General features: G+C 37.4%; 1 protein-coding gene across 50 annotated transcripts in view; it reads left to right on the top strand.

The window, feature by feature from the left end:
* The window catches only part of LOC105830916 (Down syndrome cell adhesion molecule-like protein Dscam2), a 78,069-nt gene that overhangs the window by 26,108 nt on the left and 36,674 nt on the right, over nucleotides 1-15,287 (top strand). For 27 of the 50 annotated variants that reach the window (XM_036286617.1, XM_036286603.1, XM_036286601.1 and 24 more), the window contains exon 7: nucleotides 7,172-7,304. The exons of 2 other annotated variants lie outside the window; for them this stretch is intronic. In XM_036286617.1, the coding sequence (XP_036142510.1) occupies nucleotides 7,172-7,304 (133 nt within the window). Of the gene's footprint in view, nucleotides 1-1,755; nucleotides 1,880-2,644; nucleotides 2,769-3,804; nucleotides 3,929-6,380; nucleotides 6,505-7,171; nucleotides 7,305-8,503; nucleotides 8,628-9,542; nucleotides 9,667-12,058; nucleotides 12,183-15,287 lie in introns of all 50 variants that reach the window. 21 more of the 50 variants (XM_036286618.1, XM_036286620.1, XM_036286613.1 and 18 more) reach the window with 7 other exon arrangements.

The following is a 15,287-nucleotide window of genomic DNA, read 5'->3' as shown; positions in this document are numbered from 1 at the left end:
AGCGCAAATTAACTTATACGGTTGAAAACTATTGAACGAACGTAAAGCAGGTTGTATCAGTATGGCTTAACGATAATGATAGACTACTTTCCATTAAATGTTGAATTAAAAACTGGGACAGTAATGGGAAATAAAAAAATAGCAGGGGCGTTTTATGAAAATAGCTGGTGTAAATTATTAGTTATATCTGTTTAGACACAATGGTATTTTATTGAAGAAAATGAGAAATAATTAAACGGATATGTATACATATACATATATGTCTTTTTAATTATTAAAACGAGAGTTTTCGCGAATTTTTGGTGAAAAAATGGGAAGTTAGAGAAGGCGTTTATTTCATTACAAATCAATATCATATTTTTCTCTATCTAATATTTAAATGTTGTTACAAAATAAAATTGACGTTAAGTTTCCTAAATCATATTTAGAAAAGCGCGTGATCATTATATATTGTAGATAGTTTGATCGATTGACTTGCAATTTTTATACTTTTTATTTTTTATACTTTTTCTAAACACACACACATTCTCTCTTTCTAAATACTAGTACTTGAGGGAGGTTCTTTTATGGTGCTTAGTTTTTTGTCATTACAATAAAAAATTAAGCAAAATTTATACATGAAAATTTACTGTGTTGACTTTAACCAACTGTCATTTATTCAAATATTAACACAATATTTCAAAACTATATTTCAACAAACAATATTTCAAAAACTAGTTACGTTTTAAATATTATATCTATGTTTTAACTTGATAAAATTTACTATTTTATTTTCTAATTCTTGTGAGCAATAATTACTGATAAAACGTTGTTGTTGAAAAATATGATTTAGAAAAAATTAAACAACGCGCAATGCTATGTTATTTTTTAATAAAATTTAAACATAGAATAGAGAAAAGTATGAGCTTTACAGTAAAACAAACATTATTTTTCTATTTTCTTTCGGTTTTTCACATGAAATGCGCAATGTTAGGTTTCATTTTGACTGGTCTAGGTGCTCCCTCAATATTTATTTTTTATTAAATAGTTGAAATGTGTTTATTTTGATAAGACTAATTAGTATCTATTTTTTATTAGAGAAATATTTAAATATTTACTTCAATTTTAATTAGAGTCTTTTATCAATATTTATCATAAAGTCTGATGTTCTATTTAAATGAAAATAGATATTAACCTGAAGATTATTTAGTAAAGACCTAATAAAATTAAGGATTTCAATTTATATCAGGGAATTCTAAATTTTACGGTGACGACATAAATATTATTATTCGGCAAATCATTGTTTCATGGTATCGTATGTGTATGTGTGCACAGGGGTTCCCCGTTCCTTCTCATTGATCTAGTTAAAGCATTTAGTGTCATTATTGTTGAAGGCACTCACATAAATTCATGTACGATTATGACGGCGCGGCGGGTCAATTTATAGTCTTATTTTTTTGCAAGGACGGCTCTTGTTTTCTAACAAAATTACGGGCGAATCCAAAAAATGTAGCAAAAACAAGAAACGGCGTGCTTTTTAGAACCGGTGGGCAGTGTGCGCCCAAAGATTCCATCGACGGACGACGTGCGCGGTTTCCGGACGCTCGTTGGAGACTCCCCGGCCCTGATGTGCCCGGCACAGGGGTTCCCCGTTCCTCTGTACAGGTAGAGATACCACAACGCGTGCCATCAAGACGAACAAACGCGAGTCCCTCGGGATGACCGTTTGCGTCGCAGCCGCGCAAAGATATCCCCAATTATAAACGATATGATCAGAGCCGATCGGCAGCGTGAGGCCCAAGTTCCCGACGATCGACGACTCCAGGAGCTTCCGCACGACGAAAGACGGCTCGGTCACGCTGCTGTGCCCCGCTCAGGGATTCCCTGTCCCCTTGTACAAGTAAGTCGCGCTACGCGAAACTCGCGCCGTGTATTTTTCTTTCTTTCTCTCTTCTTCTCGGGGATCTCGTAATCCCGTCGCAGAGCCTGTGGGAAGCGTACGTCCGAAGTTCCCCAGCGTCAGCAATATAAACGGCCTCATCACGTCTACGAACGGAACTTTGCCGCTTCTGTGCCCCGCGCAGGGCTTCCCGGTCCCGTCATATAGGTATATTACATCATCGATGTCACTTTGCTCTTGAAGCGGGAATCTCACGTTGGTTCTCCATTAAGGAATTGCGATTAAATATTCCGTACTTGCGGCGGAGCCACTGGTAATTAGCAATGACGGAACACCTGACGTCACGGCCGTCCTCTCATTTCATACAGTACCGTTCTCTAATTATCGATGTAGCTCCAATTTAATTAAAGCATTCTAATAATTGTATTAACAAGTTAATTTAAAGATTTTATAATTTTGTTAAAAATTTTCTTCTTATTTCTTATTTCTGTTTTTCAGAAAAAAAATCAGATTTTATATCTTCTTGCAATTTATTATTATTAGAGAGAAATCTCTTTATAGTATTTTTTAGAGTTAAATGTTGAACAAAGTCTATACAGATTTGTGCCGCGTCAAAAGGTATAACATGGTGTTACGTTATTCCATCGCGAGAATTTGAAAGATAGATTTAATTCAAGCTTATTCAAGGGTTTCCCGTCTTTCTGCACATGAACATTTTAGCTGGCGGTAATATATACAGTGTATGTACGGTTCAATAATGTTTAGAGCCGGTTGGCAGCGTGAAACCGAAATTCCCGACGATAGACGACATCAGAGGCTTTCGCATGATCAAAGGTGGATCCCTTACCTTGTTGTGTCCCGTTCAAGGGTTTCCTGTCCCAATTCAAAAGTAAGTCGAGATTCTTCAAGATGTTTCGCGTCTTAGACGCGCGAAGCATCTCATTGTCGTCTTCACAATTATCCTCTTCTCTCCGGGGCTGTGACTGGCAGAGCCCGTAGCGAGTGCACGTCCAAAACTTTCGAGTACTGTCAACCTGATTGGAATCGCGACGAAGACCAATGGGAGCTTGCCACTTTTTTGCCCTGCGCAAGGATTCCCTGTTCCGTCTTATAGGTAGGACTGATCAAATGTTGATTTATGATTATAAAAAATCAAAAGCGTTTATGTATATAATTTCTTAAACTTGTAAAAATATAATTTTTATAATAGTAAATTGGAAGGCTTTAGAAAAGTAGACATTTTTAATGATAATTCCTGATACGATGTTCGAGAAACATTGAATCATGATATGGAATTGTACGCGAACATCTGGTTAAATAATAAATTTCAAGCTGGTTATCACTTCAATGGATTCAAAGGGGTTCCCTGTCCCCTGGCATGCATAAGTGGATCATTGTAATGTTGTCAGCGCTTCTGACACGTTTCCTTCCACGCCCGTGATCTTTTTGTAGAACCCGTGGGGAGCGTACGTCCAAAGTTTCCGACAATGGATAACTCACGCGGATTTATCTCGAACCAGAGAGATTCTTTGACTCTACTCTGTCCTGCTCAAGGGTTTCCCGTACCATCGCATAGGTGGGACAAGGTTATATCGCAGATTTAGATTTTAGAAGAAATAAAATTGTTTACTGTGAGGTCTAACAGAAAGAGTAACACGAGCGCCTAAAATTGCAAATATACTTAAAATATAATTTAAGATTTAATAAAATCATTTTTTTTCATTTTTATTGTTTCGAAAATATTGGTTCTTAATTATAATATCTCATAATAATATAATTGTTAGTATGCCCTGTCTCAGCAAGTGTATAACGATTTTTCAAGGAGAAATAAAAATTCTATTAATTTATGTTATCGCATGTGTCGCGATTGTACAATTGTAAATATCGCGCTGTACGCTCGTGCTTTCTCTTTCGGTTTCTTATAGAGCCAGTCGCCAGCACAAAACCGAAATTTCCGATGACTGAGAATTCGCGTACGTACACAGTTTACTGCGATCGGCCACTGACTCTCATGTGTCCGGCACAGGCCTTCCCCGTTCCAGCTTTCAGGTATACATAAAGCTCCCGTGTCATAAGAAAGCGAGTACTATAGAGCAAAGATATTCGCACGGTTGGTGCATATTGATAATGCGGAATAATATACGTAGAAAAGACGAGGAAGGAAATTGCGGACGGATAGACGGTGTGTGTGCACGCTCTGTTCTCACACTTCTCTTTTGATCTTTCAATGTCTATACGACTCAGCACATACAATTTCCGGTGATCGATTATTACACGCGGAATATTTGACACGTAATTTATTTATAATCTATTTTATAAATTAAATTTTTCTTTAATATTAAATTTTATTTAAACGCATAAGTTATTAGTAAACAAGTCTCAATCATAATCACGACCTGTAATTATGACATAAGATATTTGAACTGAATACAGTTTGTTTTATTGATTTTATTTTTTAAAATTCTATTAACTCTCTCTCTTTCTCTTTCTGGCTCTTCTCTCCTCTCTCTCTCTCTCTCTCTCTCTCTCTCTCTCTCTCTCTCTAGATGTATGCTACTTATATTAAATGAAATTTACCAACCAAATTAAGAATTTTTTAAAACTCTTTTTATTTATAATTAAGTAAGTTTGCACAGTTTTAGAATAACTAAATTAACATTATTTTAATGTAAAGTGTAAGCACAAACTTACTAGAGGAAAGTCAACAATATACTGGCATAAAACTCTTAAAGCGATCTCCTTATTTTTCGGAAACACTGTGCTAATATTGGTAAAAACATGATCTGTTTAAATAATTAAAATAATAAAAATCATAGCACTTTTATACTTATTCAGGGCCTTTTTAAAATATATATAAAATCTGCTAAAAACAAATTCTTCAAAAGCAACAATAAAATTTTTATGTCTCTTTTACAAGTTGCATAGTATATTATTGATTAAATTATTTTACATGTTTGTATTCGATTATTTTATATATTTTCTAATACTGTTTTCTTTATATTTTTTTCACAATGCGACATGAAATATAAAATCGTAGTAGATCGTAAATCGGTGCAATTTTTTTGTTATTAAGAACAAACATATGTGATCTTTTTATAATATAATTTTATTTTAAACAAATTGCTTTTATTTTATAATGTTTCTTAAGATTCGATCTGTTAAATACAGTTTATAAAAAATAAAATAAATTAGGCCTTGTTCAATTCAGATATCTTATTACTCATTACAATATTTTTAATATGAGGTTTATTAGCAATTATATTTCGCGCATATGATTGCTAGTGTAAGTAAAAGAGAACAAGTATCGTGTTTATCGGTGCCTCTTCGGCATCTTCGAACTTTCGTAGAACCAGTCGCAAGCGCCCGTCCGAAATTTCCGTCGCTGGCGGACTCGCAGACATTCAAAGTGTACCTAGGCGGTGCGATGACATTACTGTGTCCTGCTCAAGGGTTTCCCGTCCCATCGTACAGGTAAAGACTTCTCTTTTCCTTTGCAAAAAACTGATTTTTTCCATTAGAACCGGCGTCTAGTACGCGACCGCAATTGTCCGGCTCAAGTGATCTTCAGCGATTTAGCATTTCTTCACAAAGAGGCGTTACGCTCCTTTGTCCCGCTCAAGGATTTCCAGTACCTTTCTATAGGTAGTGTATTATTTTTGAAGAGACTTAAGAAATATTAAAAATATTTAGATACGTTTCTCGTTTTATTCTCTCAGCATTTACGGCACAATGTTATTTCGTCAGGTAATTAACTTTTGAATTACTGGACAGTGACATGATTTCATATTTTCTTCTCAAACTTTCTTATTTCTTGTAATTATAAAATTTAGAAAAGCTGATCGTTATTTCTGCAGTGGGTTAATTTCCATTTACTTGTCATCAAAGCAGAACGTTCATTGTTGTTGACGAAAGGGGTAAACCCTATTCCAGCATGGTTAAAGTAACCTGGTATCGCCAGCTTTGCGCATATCGGACTGTCTAGCATTCTGTTTTTAGAACCCGCGTCAAGCACCAAGCCTCAGTTTCCATCTGTAAACGACGTTGGGCTACGCGTTACAAAAGGCATGGGCTTTACGTTGTTATGTCCAGCTCAAGCGTTTCCGGTTGCCACGTATAGGTAGGTTGATGTATTGGTCGATCTCTTCGCTATTGTCGCGAAGAGAGGAGAATCCGACGGAGAATATTCGAGAGCTTCTTTTCTCCCTGAGGATGGTTACTTTGTCCCAGTATCGATCTCGCGCGCATGAAACCGAGATTTGCGGTTAACCTCAGTTTTCATTTCATTTATGAGAAAAAGCTTTTTAAATGAATTTTTAATTATCCAATAAATAAATAATAATTTTTATTTATTTATTATACATTATTATAATATACATAGTAACGAAAGGAAGTAAATCGAAGTCGAAAATTGTAAAAACATTTAATTTTATTTATTTTAATAATATGGTGTATGTATCAAATGCATTGAGACTTCACGTTTGATTGGAGGTTTGATTCGTAGAACCAGTCGGTTTTGCAAAGCCCAAGTTCTCCACTGTCGATAAAAGCCGTACATTCGAGATCGCGGAAGTCCAAGGTCTGACACTGCAATGTCCCGCCCAGGCGTATCCCGTCCCAATCTTCAAGTAAGTCCGCGAACGTAAAGCGCGCGGAGATCATCGATTTCCTGTAGTCGAACGATTCGGTATTTGCTCGTTTGTATTTCTGGTTACGTAGAACCGTTGTCGAGCTCGAAACCGAAATTAACGGCGTTGGACGTGAAATCGACGAATCCGAGTGCGATATTGGGCTCCATCGCGACTCTCTTGTGCCCCGTTCAAGGGTTTCCCGTGCCAGCATTCAGGTAAATTGATTCATATTCAGTCAGGGATGTTCTCGCCGTCTGTTTCGGGGCGGTCTTTGATTGCGCCGGTGGTGGGTGAAGTCATCGAGGACACGTCATGGCAGGTGATTATCTTCCCTGGTGTTTCACGGCGGTTACTGAGCGCTGGCTAGTCGATAAATGGCGCGTTTTGATTGTTAATGAGTTACCTTGTCCCGGTATGGGGTTTCTTTGGCGTTAAGAAGACTAAAATAAAATATCACATTACAATAAATATCGCTTAGGAATCACTAGTTTGACTGAAGAAATAATTTCTATTTCAAAGAATTACTTCGTAGTCTATTTTATTGTTTGATAATTCAATTACGGATTTCTTAAATAAAGAGATAAAAATTGAATCTTCAACCTCGTGATAATTATACTTAATAATCAATTATCGAAGATTCACGAATCTGGTTCTTGTTTTGTAGAACCGGTTGCCAGTACGAAACCAAAATTTCCAATGACAGAAAATTCTCGCACTTTCACAACATACACCGTGCAACGTGAGCGGCCTCTAACTTTACCATGTCCAGCTCAAGCATTTCCAGTACCGAATTACAGGTATATCGAATATATAAAGAGTTTCTGAATATTGGATGATGCGCGGTTACGGTGCAGAAAGTGATTGAGTAAACACGAGAGAAAGTAGACATAAAAGGGCAACAATCGATTTTTCCTTTCGGCTTAATCGCATCCTTGTGTTATTCAAATTACATTGAGATCTCGTTTAATTCCTGCCTATCCTCAGGTTTCCTTTCAGCAATTTAATAACTCGTTCGTAAAAAATCGTTTTTTATCTTCATTCAAGGCTAATTGAATATTTCAAATACATATCTGTATAAAGAATTATATGTAAAAAAAAAACGCTCATCAATACTGATGTACTAATTTGTTTTTAAATAGTGTTTTTTAAACAAAAGTTAAAAATAAAATTTTGAAATAACATAATTAAAACTAGTATAAACTAAATTTTCTCTTTTTCTTTATCATGAATCATTTATATAAAATATTTATAAGTTAATGTATATACAAATTTCTAGTTGTCTTTTACTTGGATGTAAAATATTTTCTTGTCGATTGTACAAATAGCTTATGCTATTCCACAAGATACAACATGTAGCGTGATTATACATAAAGATTAAATTAGATTCGTTTTTAGTAGATTTTGCATGGAAAAACCATATCATCATAAATTATGAATTTTTAAGAATTTTAACTTTTTTAGTTATCTAAATAGATTATGTTTTATCACGTTTTATAATGCAATGCAATTTAATTTTCAAGAAATATGATGGTGTTGCTTTAAAAGAATCGCCTGTATATTTCTTTAACGTAAATATTTGAAATATAAAGTCACTCTTTTACATTTTATGTATTAAAAATTTTCAAGGAAATACTTACAGAAATTCAATACTGGCAGTATTAAATTGGCCAGTGACTGCTTTTAATACTTAAAATGAATAATTAATCTGTCGCCAATGTTGACAGTTAATTTGTAAGGGAATATATATATATATATTATATAAATTTATTTTTTGTGTAAAGTATCACACAATATTGTACAATAATTTATACATATTTATATATATTTTTAAGATACAAGAGTACACTTTTTAAAGAATATTTGCTTTTTCTGTATTTGAAATAATTTTGTGATATTTGATCTAGTCTTGTTTTTGATTTTTCCACGAGATACCCAGTCCTAGTGTTCAAAACGTATCGTAATATTGACGCGCATGACTAACGTTTCCTCAATGTAGAACCCGTGTCCAGCGCGAAGCCAAAGTTTACGAATGCCGACATAAAAGTGGTGAGGCCGACTCCGAGCTCCACCGCGGTGTCGATGACTTGTCCCGCTCAAGGGTTCCCTGTTCCCATTACACGGTCAGTACTAGCCTTCGTACGTACCTAACAATGCTTATTCTCGTCCTCGCGTACCTCTTAGAGCCGACGTCAAGCGCGAAACCCAAATTGCCGAGTGTACGTAAAGTAGAGTTCATGGACGCTAGAGCGCGTGGTGCAGTGAATTTGATGTGCCCGGTGCAAGGTTACCCTGTTCCAATTTCAAGGTGAGACATGAATGTCTATCGACATTCTTTACAATTAAATTTAAGTAAAATAACATTGACATTTTGACAATTGTTTGTGATTTATAATAATCTTTAATTGTGTGAGATTTTGTAATTATTGACTTGACAGTTATTCGTTAACTGTTCGCGATGTCGCGAATTGCCGCGTAAAAAAAATGATAGTTTCCGTACGTTATCTCTCATAGAACCGGTCGGGTTTAAATCACCGATTTTCTCCACCGATGACACTCTTAGAGCATATCCCAGACGTATGGGCACGGACGTGGTGCTTGCCTGCAACGCTCAGGGATTTCCCATCCCAATCGTCAGGTAATCTCCCATAGGAGGTACTTACGCGCGTGCATCCAATTTTCGTCGATTTCAGAACCGATAGGCGCCAGATCGCCTAGATTAACGTCAGACGATTTAAGTCGTACGATCGGAAGATATGAAGGACAACCCATTAGTATTTTCTGTGCTGCCCAAGGAAGCCCTGTGCCGACTACTAGGTAACAGCTTTTAGATTCACAGTCAACAAAAGTTGACTTTGTAAAAAAAATCTTTTATATCGATATGCATAATATTTTGAAGGAGCGAAATCAATTAATTTTGATTGATCAAGATCGAGCTTTATTTTTAGGGGAAACCCTGTTCCCGCGCAATGTGTAGGGGCGAGAGGGAGGGGTCTAAGAAGAGATAGCTTTCTCTAAAATAAATTAACATTCTTTAGAACCCGTTGGAAGCAAAGCACCCGCTTTTGCGGGTGACGCGAAGCTATCTTTGCTGGTGCGAAAAGCGAACATGGACATTAGTCTCCCTTGTAATGCTCAGGGTCATCCTCCTCCAATCTCTAGGTACGAGATTATTGCAGTATTATTAATTAATAAGGAATTACAAGGAAACGTGATTATACACACATACACACACATAAAGCAGCAATACTATTTTTATTTTATTCTTAGTAGAAAGAAAGCTGCTAGAGTCTATTTTATGAAAGGGCCATTCTATTTAAAAATGAGTTTAATGCATAATGACTTATTGGCGAGGGAAATCCCTGTCCCTGCTTCAAATATGCGAGCGAAAATTGGATTCGTAATAATGGGAAGTCGATATTCTTTAGAGCCTGTCGCGAGCAAGGCGCCCGCGTTCGCCGGCGAAGCAAAGATATCTTTATTGGCGCGGAAAGCGAACGCAGAAGTCAGTCTTCCGTGCAATGCCCAAGGCCATCCTCCTCCCATGTCTAGGTACAATATTTAATAAGGATTCAAGTAACATCGATCTCTCAAAGTGATAATAACTTTATTTTATAGGCAATTTTCATTTACCTGTGAAAATCGTTCTATGAATATTAAAAGCCAAAAGTTAGTTAACATTTAAAATGGAAACATTTAAAATACATACGTGCAAATAATTTGTATATGTTAAACCATTTTATCTTTGGCAATTTTGCGTTATTCGCAATATTACGTTTACTTATTACATAACGCGGAAGGAATGCGGTTGAATTTTCTTTCGCCTCTTTAATAAAACGGTATGCTACGAAAAGCCGACGAGGGGAAGCTCTGTCCGAGGATTCAAGTCGTACGAAGCGCGCACATTTTTTGTGACGTCCTTTATTTCCCCATTTAGAACCGATGGGGAGCAAAGCGCCCGCATTTATTGGAGACGTAAAAACGTTCTCCTTTGTTCGTAACCGCGGTTTGGAAGTGAGCATGCCATGTAACGCGCAGGGGCATCCTATTCCTGTAACCAGGTACCAGATAACTGTCATTAACAATATTAAATCACGTAATATGTGCTTTCGCAATTTAACGTTAATATTATTAGCAGCAATATACTGGGGCTCTAACGATTCCCAGGGCGGTTTTCCTCATTTTTGAAATATGATATTGAAAGCTGATATGGTCATGCGATGACTGCTTCTCATGCTCTTCAATGTAATTAGAACCAGTTGCCACGAAGAAGCCGAAGTTCTCGAGCGAATCAAAGCTGGCTTGGTTCGATCGCGTTCGAGGAGACAATCTGACTTTGTTGTGTCCCGCGCAGGGGTTCCCAGTTCCTACGTATAGGTATAGGCGCAAATACTCTAAAGTCTCTGAATAGAGCAGTAGCATACGAGAAATGTTTTATTTTGTTTTCTATTTCGTATTTCGTGTTTTATTTCGTACAATTAGAACCAGTCGCCACGAAGAAGCCGAAATTTTCGAGCGACGCAAAATTTGCTGGATACGATCGCGTTCGAGGAGAGGATTTGACCCTGCTGTGTCCTGCGCAGGGGTTCCCAGTTCCCGCGTATAGGTATATGAACATGATCTGTTCAAAACTGTGAACGGACCGATAGATAATTTTTCCAGCATGCGAAAAATTTCATTTCATCTCTCGTCATCTCTAATCAGAGCCAGTCGCCACGAAGAAGCCGAAATTCTCGAGCGATGCAAAGAAAGCCTGGTATGATCGCACTCGTGGAGACGATCTAACTCTGTTTTGTCCCGCGCAGGGGTTCCCAGTTCCAACGTATAGGTACATGCACGCAAATATCTAAGCGTAGATAGAGCAATAGGTCATTCTCACAGCATGTGAGGAGAGTTTCATTTCTTTGCCTCATGTAATTAGAACCGGTCGCTACGAAGAAGCCAAAATTCTCGAACGATGCAAAGTTAGCTTGGTACCATCGTGTTCGAGGAGGCGATCTGACCCTGTTTTGTCCCGCACAGGGGTTCCCAGTTCCAACGTATAGGTACATGCACACAAATACTAATAAACCGAGCAATGAGCAAGTCTCACAGCATGATTGTGTCTGTCTATAAATCGTGTCTATAAATTGTCTATAAAGAGCCAGTGGGAAGCAAAGCGCCGACGTTGACGGGCACTTTGAAAGGAGGATGGATGAATAGCAAAGCTGCTTCTAGCGTTGTACAATTTTGCCCTGCGCAGGGCTACCCAGTACCTTCATTTAGGTAAATTCATATTTTTTAAAAGTTAATTTCTTAAGCACTGTGAATATTTTCCATTTTAACTTTTAGCGATTTTGTTTTTAATCAAACACAGTTGTCGGAAAACATATTGTGTTTGTATCAATCTTTCAATTATGAGTTATTTTATCGGATTATTCTAAAATTAGTACAACAAATAAGACACGTGATTTTGTTTCATTAATTTCGTATTAGTTGCAAAAGGGTCCCCTGTCCCTTCAAGAGGGAAAAAACAATTCTCTCATTATTTATCGCATGTGTCTTTATACATTAGAACCTGTGGGCAGCAAGGCGCCTGCATTTACGGGCGATGTAAAAGGTGTATGGATGGAAAAGACCAAAGCATCCAGTGTAGTGTTACCATGTCCAGCACAGGGATATCCCGTGCCTTCTTTTAGGTATAGTGCCTTATATACATATATATACATCTTTCAAAAAAACGAATCGCGTTTTACAGTTAACTGGAGATCGTGAACAATTATGCGAATCACAATCATCAAGCACAAGTTATTGCTTCCTCGTTTCACACATTTTATCTCTACGTGCCGTTTTCTGCTCTGATTTTCCGCTCCGTTTCTTGCTAACGAAGGGGTCTCTGTTCCGTCAGAAAGGTTACATAAAAACACGACAAGCGTCTGTATCGTGTAAAAATATCGGCTTGCTGAACAAGCGTTGCATAAATGATTAGAGCCAGTCGGAAGTAAAGCGCCAGCGATAACCGGCATCGTGAAGGGCGTGTTGATGGAGATTGCAGCCCGGTCCGCTGTCGTATTATTTTGTCCGGCGCAAGGTTATCCTGTACCATCTTTTAGGTAATAGCATAGAACGTAATTAGATTCGGTAAAATCGGTGTTAATTTAGGCTTTAAGATAGAAAATTAAGCTTTGAGATAATCTACATCAACCTGAACCAAAAACTGTTCTCCTTTATTATTTTTGGATTTATCAAATTTGCTTCAATTTATTGTTCGTAATAATAAACGTAAAGCATTAGTTTTTTTTTAATGTCAATAAAAGACTAAATTTAAATTACTTAACTTACATATTTGAATATAATTTATTAACACAAAAATAAGTATGTATAATTAATTTTGTCCCAACTAGTTGATTGCATGAACGTTTGTAATTGTCAGAACCGATCGGAACTAAAGCTCCGGCTCTCAGCGAGTTAAGAGCTGGATGGTTGAAGAAAAGAGTGAACTTCAATGCTGTATTGTCGTGCCCGGCGCAGGGATATCCTGTACCCTCCTTTAGGTAATGATACAGCACAGGAAGGACATAATTAAATTCGATACGTGTATCTTTTAATCTAAATCGATTCTTTTGTTTTACTACTTATTTCATTTTCTTTTATTCGCTCCGGTTTATTGTTCTTAATGATAAACGCAAGCATCAATTTGTTACTTTAATCCAAATAAAAATTTAATTTTGATCTTGAATGATTCGTACAATTAATTTTGCAAAGTTTAAATTGGTTGATCGCATGCACATTTGTAATCGTTAGAGCCAATCGGAACTAAAGCTCCGGCTCTTACGAACGAGATAAGAGGGGGATGGCTGAAGAAGAGAGCGAGTTCGAGCGCAGTATTACCATGTCCGGCGCAGGGATATCCTGTCCCCTCTTTTAGGTAAAGTTAATGAACACGTGTTGTGTGCTATTTTTTCTGATTTCTCGGCTTTTGTCCGCCAGAACCGGTCGGCAGTAAAGCGCCGGCATTGACCGGCGATTTAAAGGGCGGATGGAAAGAGAGAAGGGAGGGATACACGGTTATATTGTTCTGCCCAGCTCAGGGCCACCCTGTGCCCAGTTTTAGGTAAACTTTGTTAATGTAGGAATAAACGTGCATCTTGAAAAAAAAAAGAAAAAAAAAGTTTTTCTGAGGAAAAAGTTTTTTTCTTTAAAGAAAGTTTTTTATGAATGAGTTTTTTCCTTTTTTTATCGCCGATTTTGTTTGAAACACTTTTATTTACTGAATCATCAGAGCCGATCGGAAGTAAAGCACCGGCGTTGATCGGCGAAATGAAACGTGGGTGGAAAGAGATGCTCGCGGGATCCAGCGTGATATTGACGTGCCCGGGTCAGGGCCACCCTGTGCCCAGTTTTAGGTAACGACCTTCTCGCGTAATTTTCCTTTCCCGAGGGATTAAAATGTACGGTACGTCGATAGAACCGGTTGGCACTAAAGCGCCCTCGATTTTGGGGGAGAAGGGCAGTCTAATGGAAAGGCGCACCGATACGCACATCGTGATTCTCTGCCAAGGGCAAGCTTACCCTGTGCCAGCGTTCAGGTAAATCTCGTACGAGCGAAACTTAATTAGTATTTATCTCGATTGAAACCGTTCCTTTCTTAATTGCGTTAGCAACGGTATTGATTAGAAATAAAAATTGATATCTTAGAATAATGCTCTCATTTCTCTAAGATATCTGAACAACAAAAGCCTGTAATGTAATCATTTATTGCGTAAAGAACCGATAGGCAGTAAGGCGCCCTCCGTCACGGGTGACGTGAAACGATGGCTGCAAACTAAATCGACAGTCGGATTCGCTGTGCAATGTCAAGCGCAGGGTCACCCGGTACCAGCGTTCAGGTACTTAAAGTGTGATTGTGTGTCCCTTATTAATTTGTGTGTTATTAATAAGAGCTCACACAGTGCTGACAGAACAGTTTATGGAAAGGCAACCGAAAGACTCATTTTATTTCCGAGAGTTTTAAGTTTTTTATGTCGAAAACACAGAATTATTTTGTATAGTTCTTTTAACGCGAAAATCGATCTATGCGATTCTTTGTCAGAACCGATGGGAGCGAAGGGTCCGAAATTCTCGAGTGACGATCGGGTCAACTCGTTTATACGCGCCGCGGGAAGCGCATCGAGCTTACAATGTTCTGCGCAGGGGTTCCCCGTACCCTCGTTCAGGTAATTGAGAGAATGAAAGGATCATCGGAAAAGATATTTAGACTTTGTGCTTGTTCTCGCTTCGCTCCAGAGCCCGTGGGATCGAAGGCGCCCGCCTTTCAAAGCGACGCGAAAAGCAGCACGTATGTAAGAGCTGCGAAATCGTCGCTCGCGCTAACTTGCGCCGCTCAAGCCTCGCCACCTCCGACTCACAGGTAACGTGGTTAACGACCTGGCCGTAGCCCGCGTAATTTAGGGCCTAAATTGATAATAAATATTCGCTAAATAGAAGTACTACATGATGCATGATTTTATATTTTCGCGCTATAGATCATAAGTACATTGTTCTTATATTTTATTTATGTAAATTTGTGAATTTTTTAATTTCTGATTCTTGTTTATTTTTAATTATTTAATTATTTTATTTAAATTTTTTTATAAAACAAAATAATTTGCTATTTTTCAATCACATTTATATTCTATTATTTTCTATTGACGATTTTTATTCTTCTTTTTCTAAAAATAGTATTTTTATTTAATTTTATTAAATTACTTAATGAAAAATATAATACGGCGGTGGTGCGTCCTGTCCTGATTCAGAATCGAAGA

The sequence above is a fragment of the Monomorium pharaonis genome, chromosome 5 (genome assembly GCF_013373865.1).
Source record: "Monomorium pharaonis isolate MP-MQ-018 chromosome 5, ASM1337386v2, whole genome shotgun sequence".
Lineage (NCBI taxonomy): Eukaryota > Metazoa > Arthropoda > Insecta > Hymenoptera > Formicidae > Monomorium > Monomorium pharaonis.
Note: the sequence above shows the minus strand (reverse complement) of the source record. Positions and strands in the feature narration are given on the sequence as shown.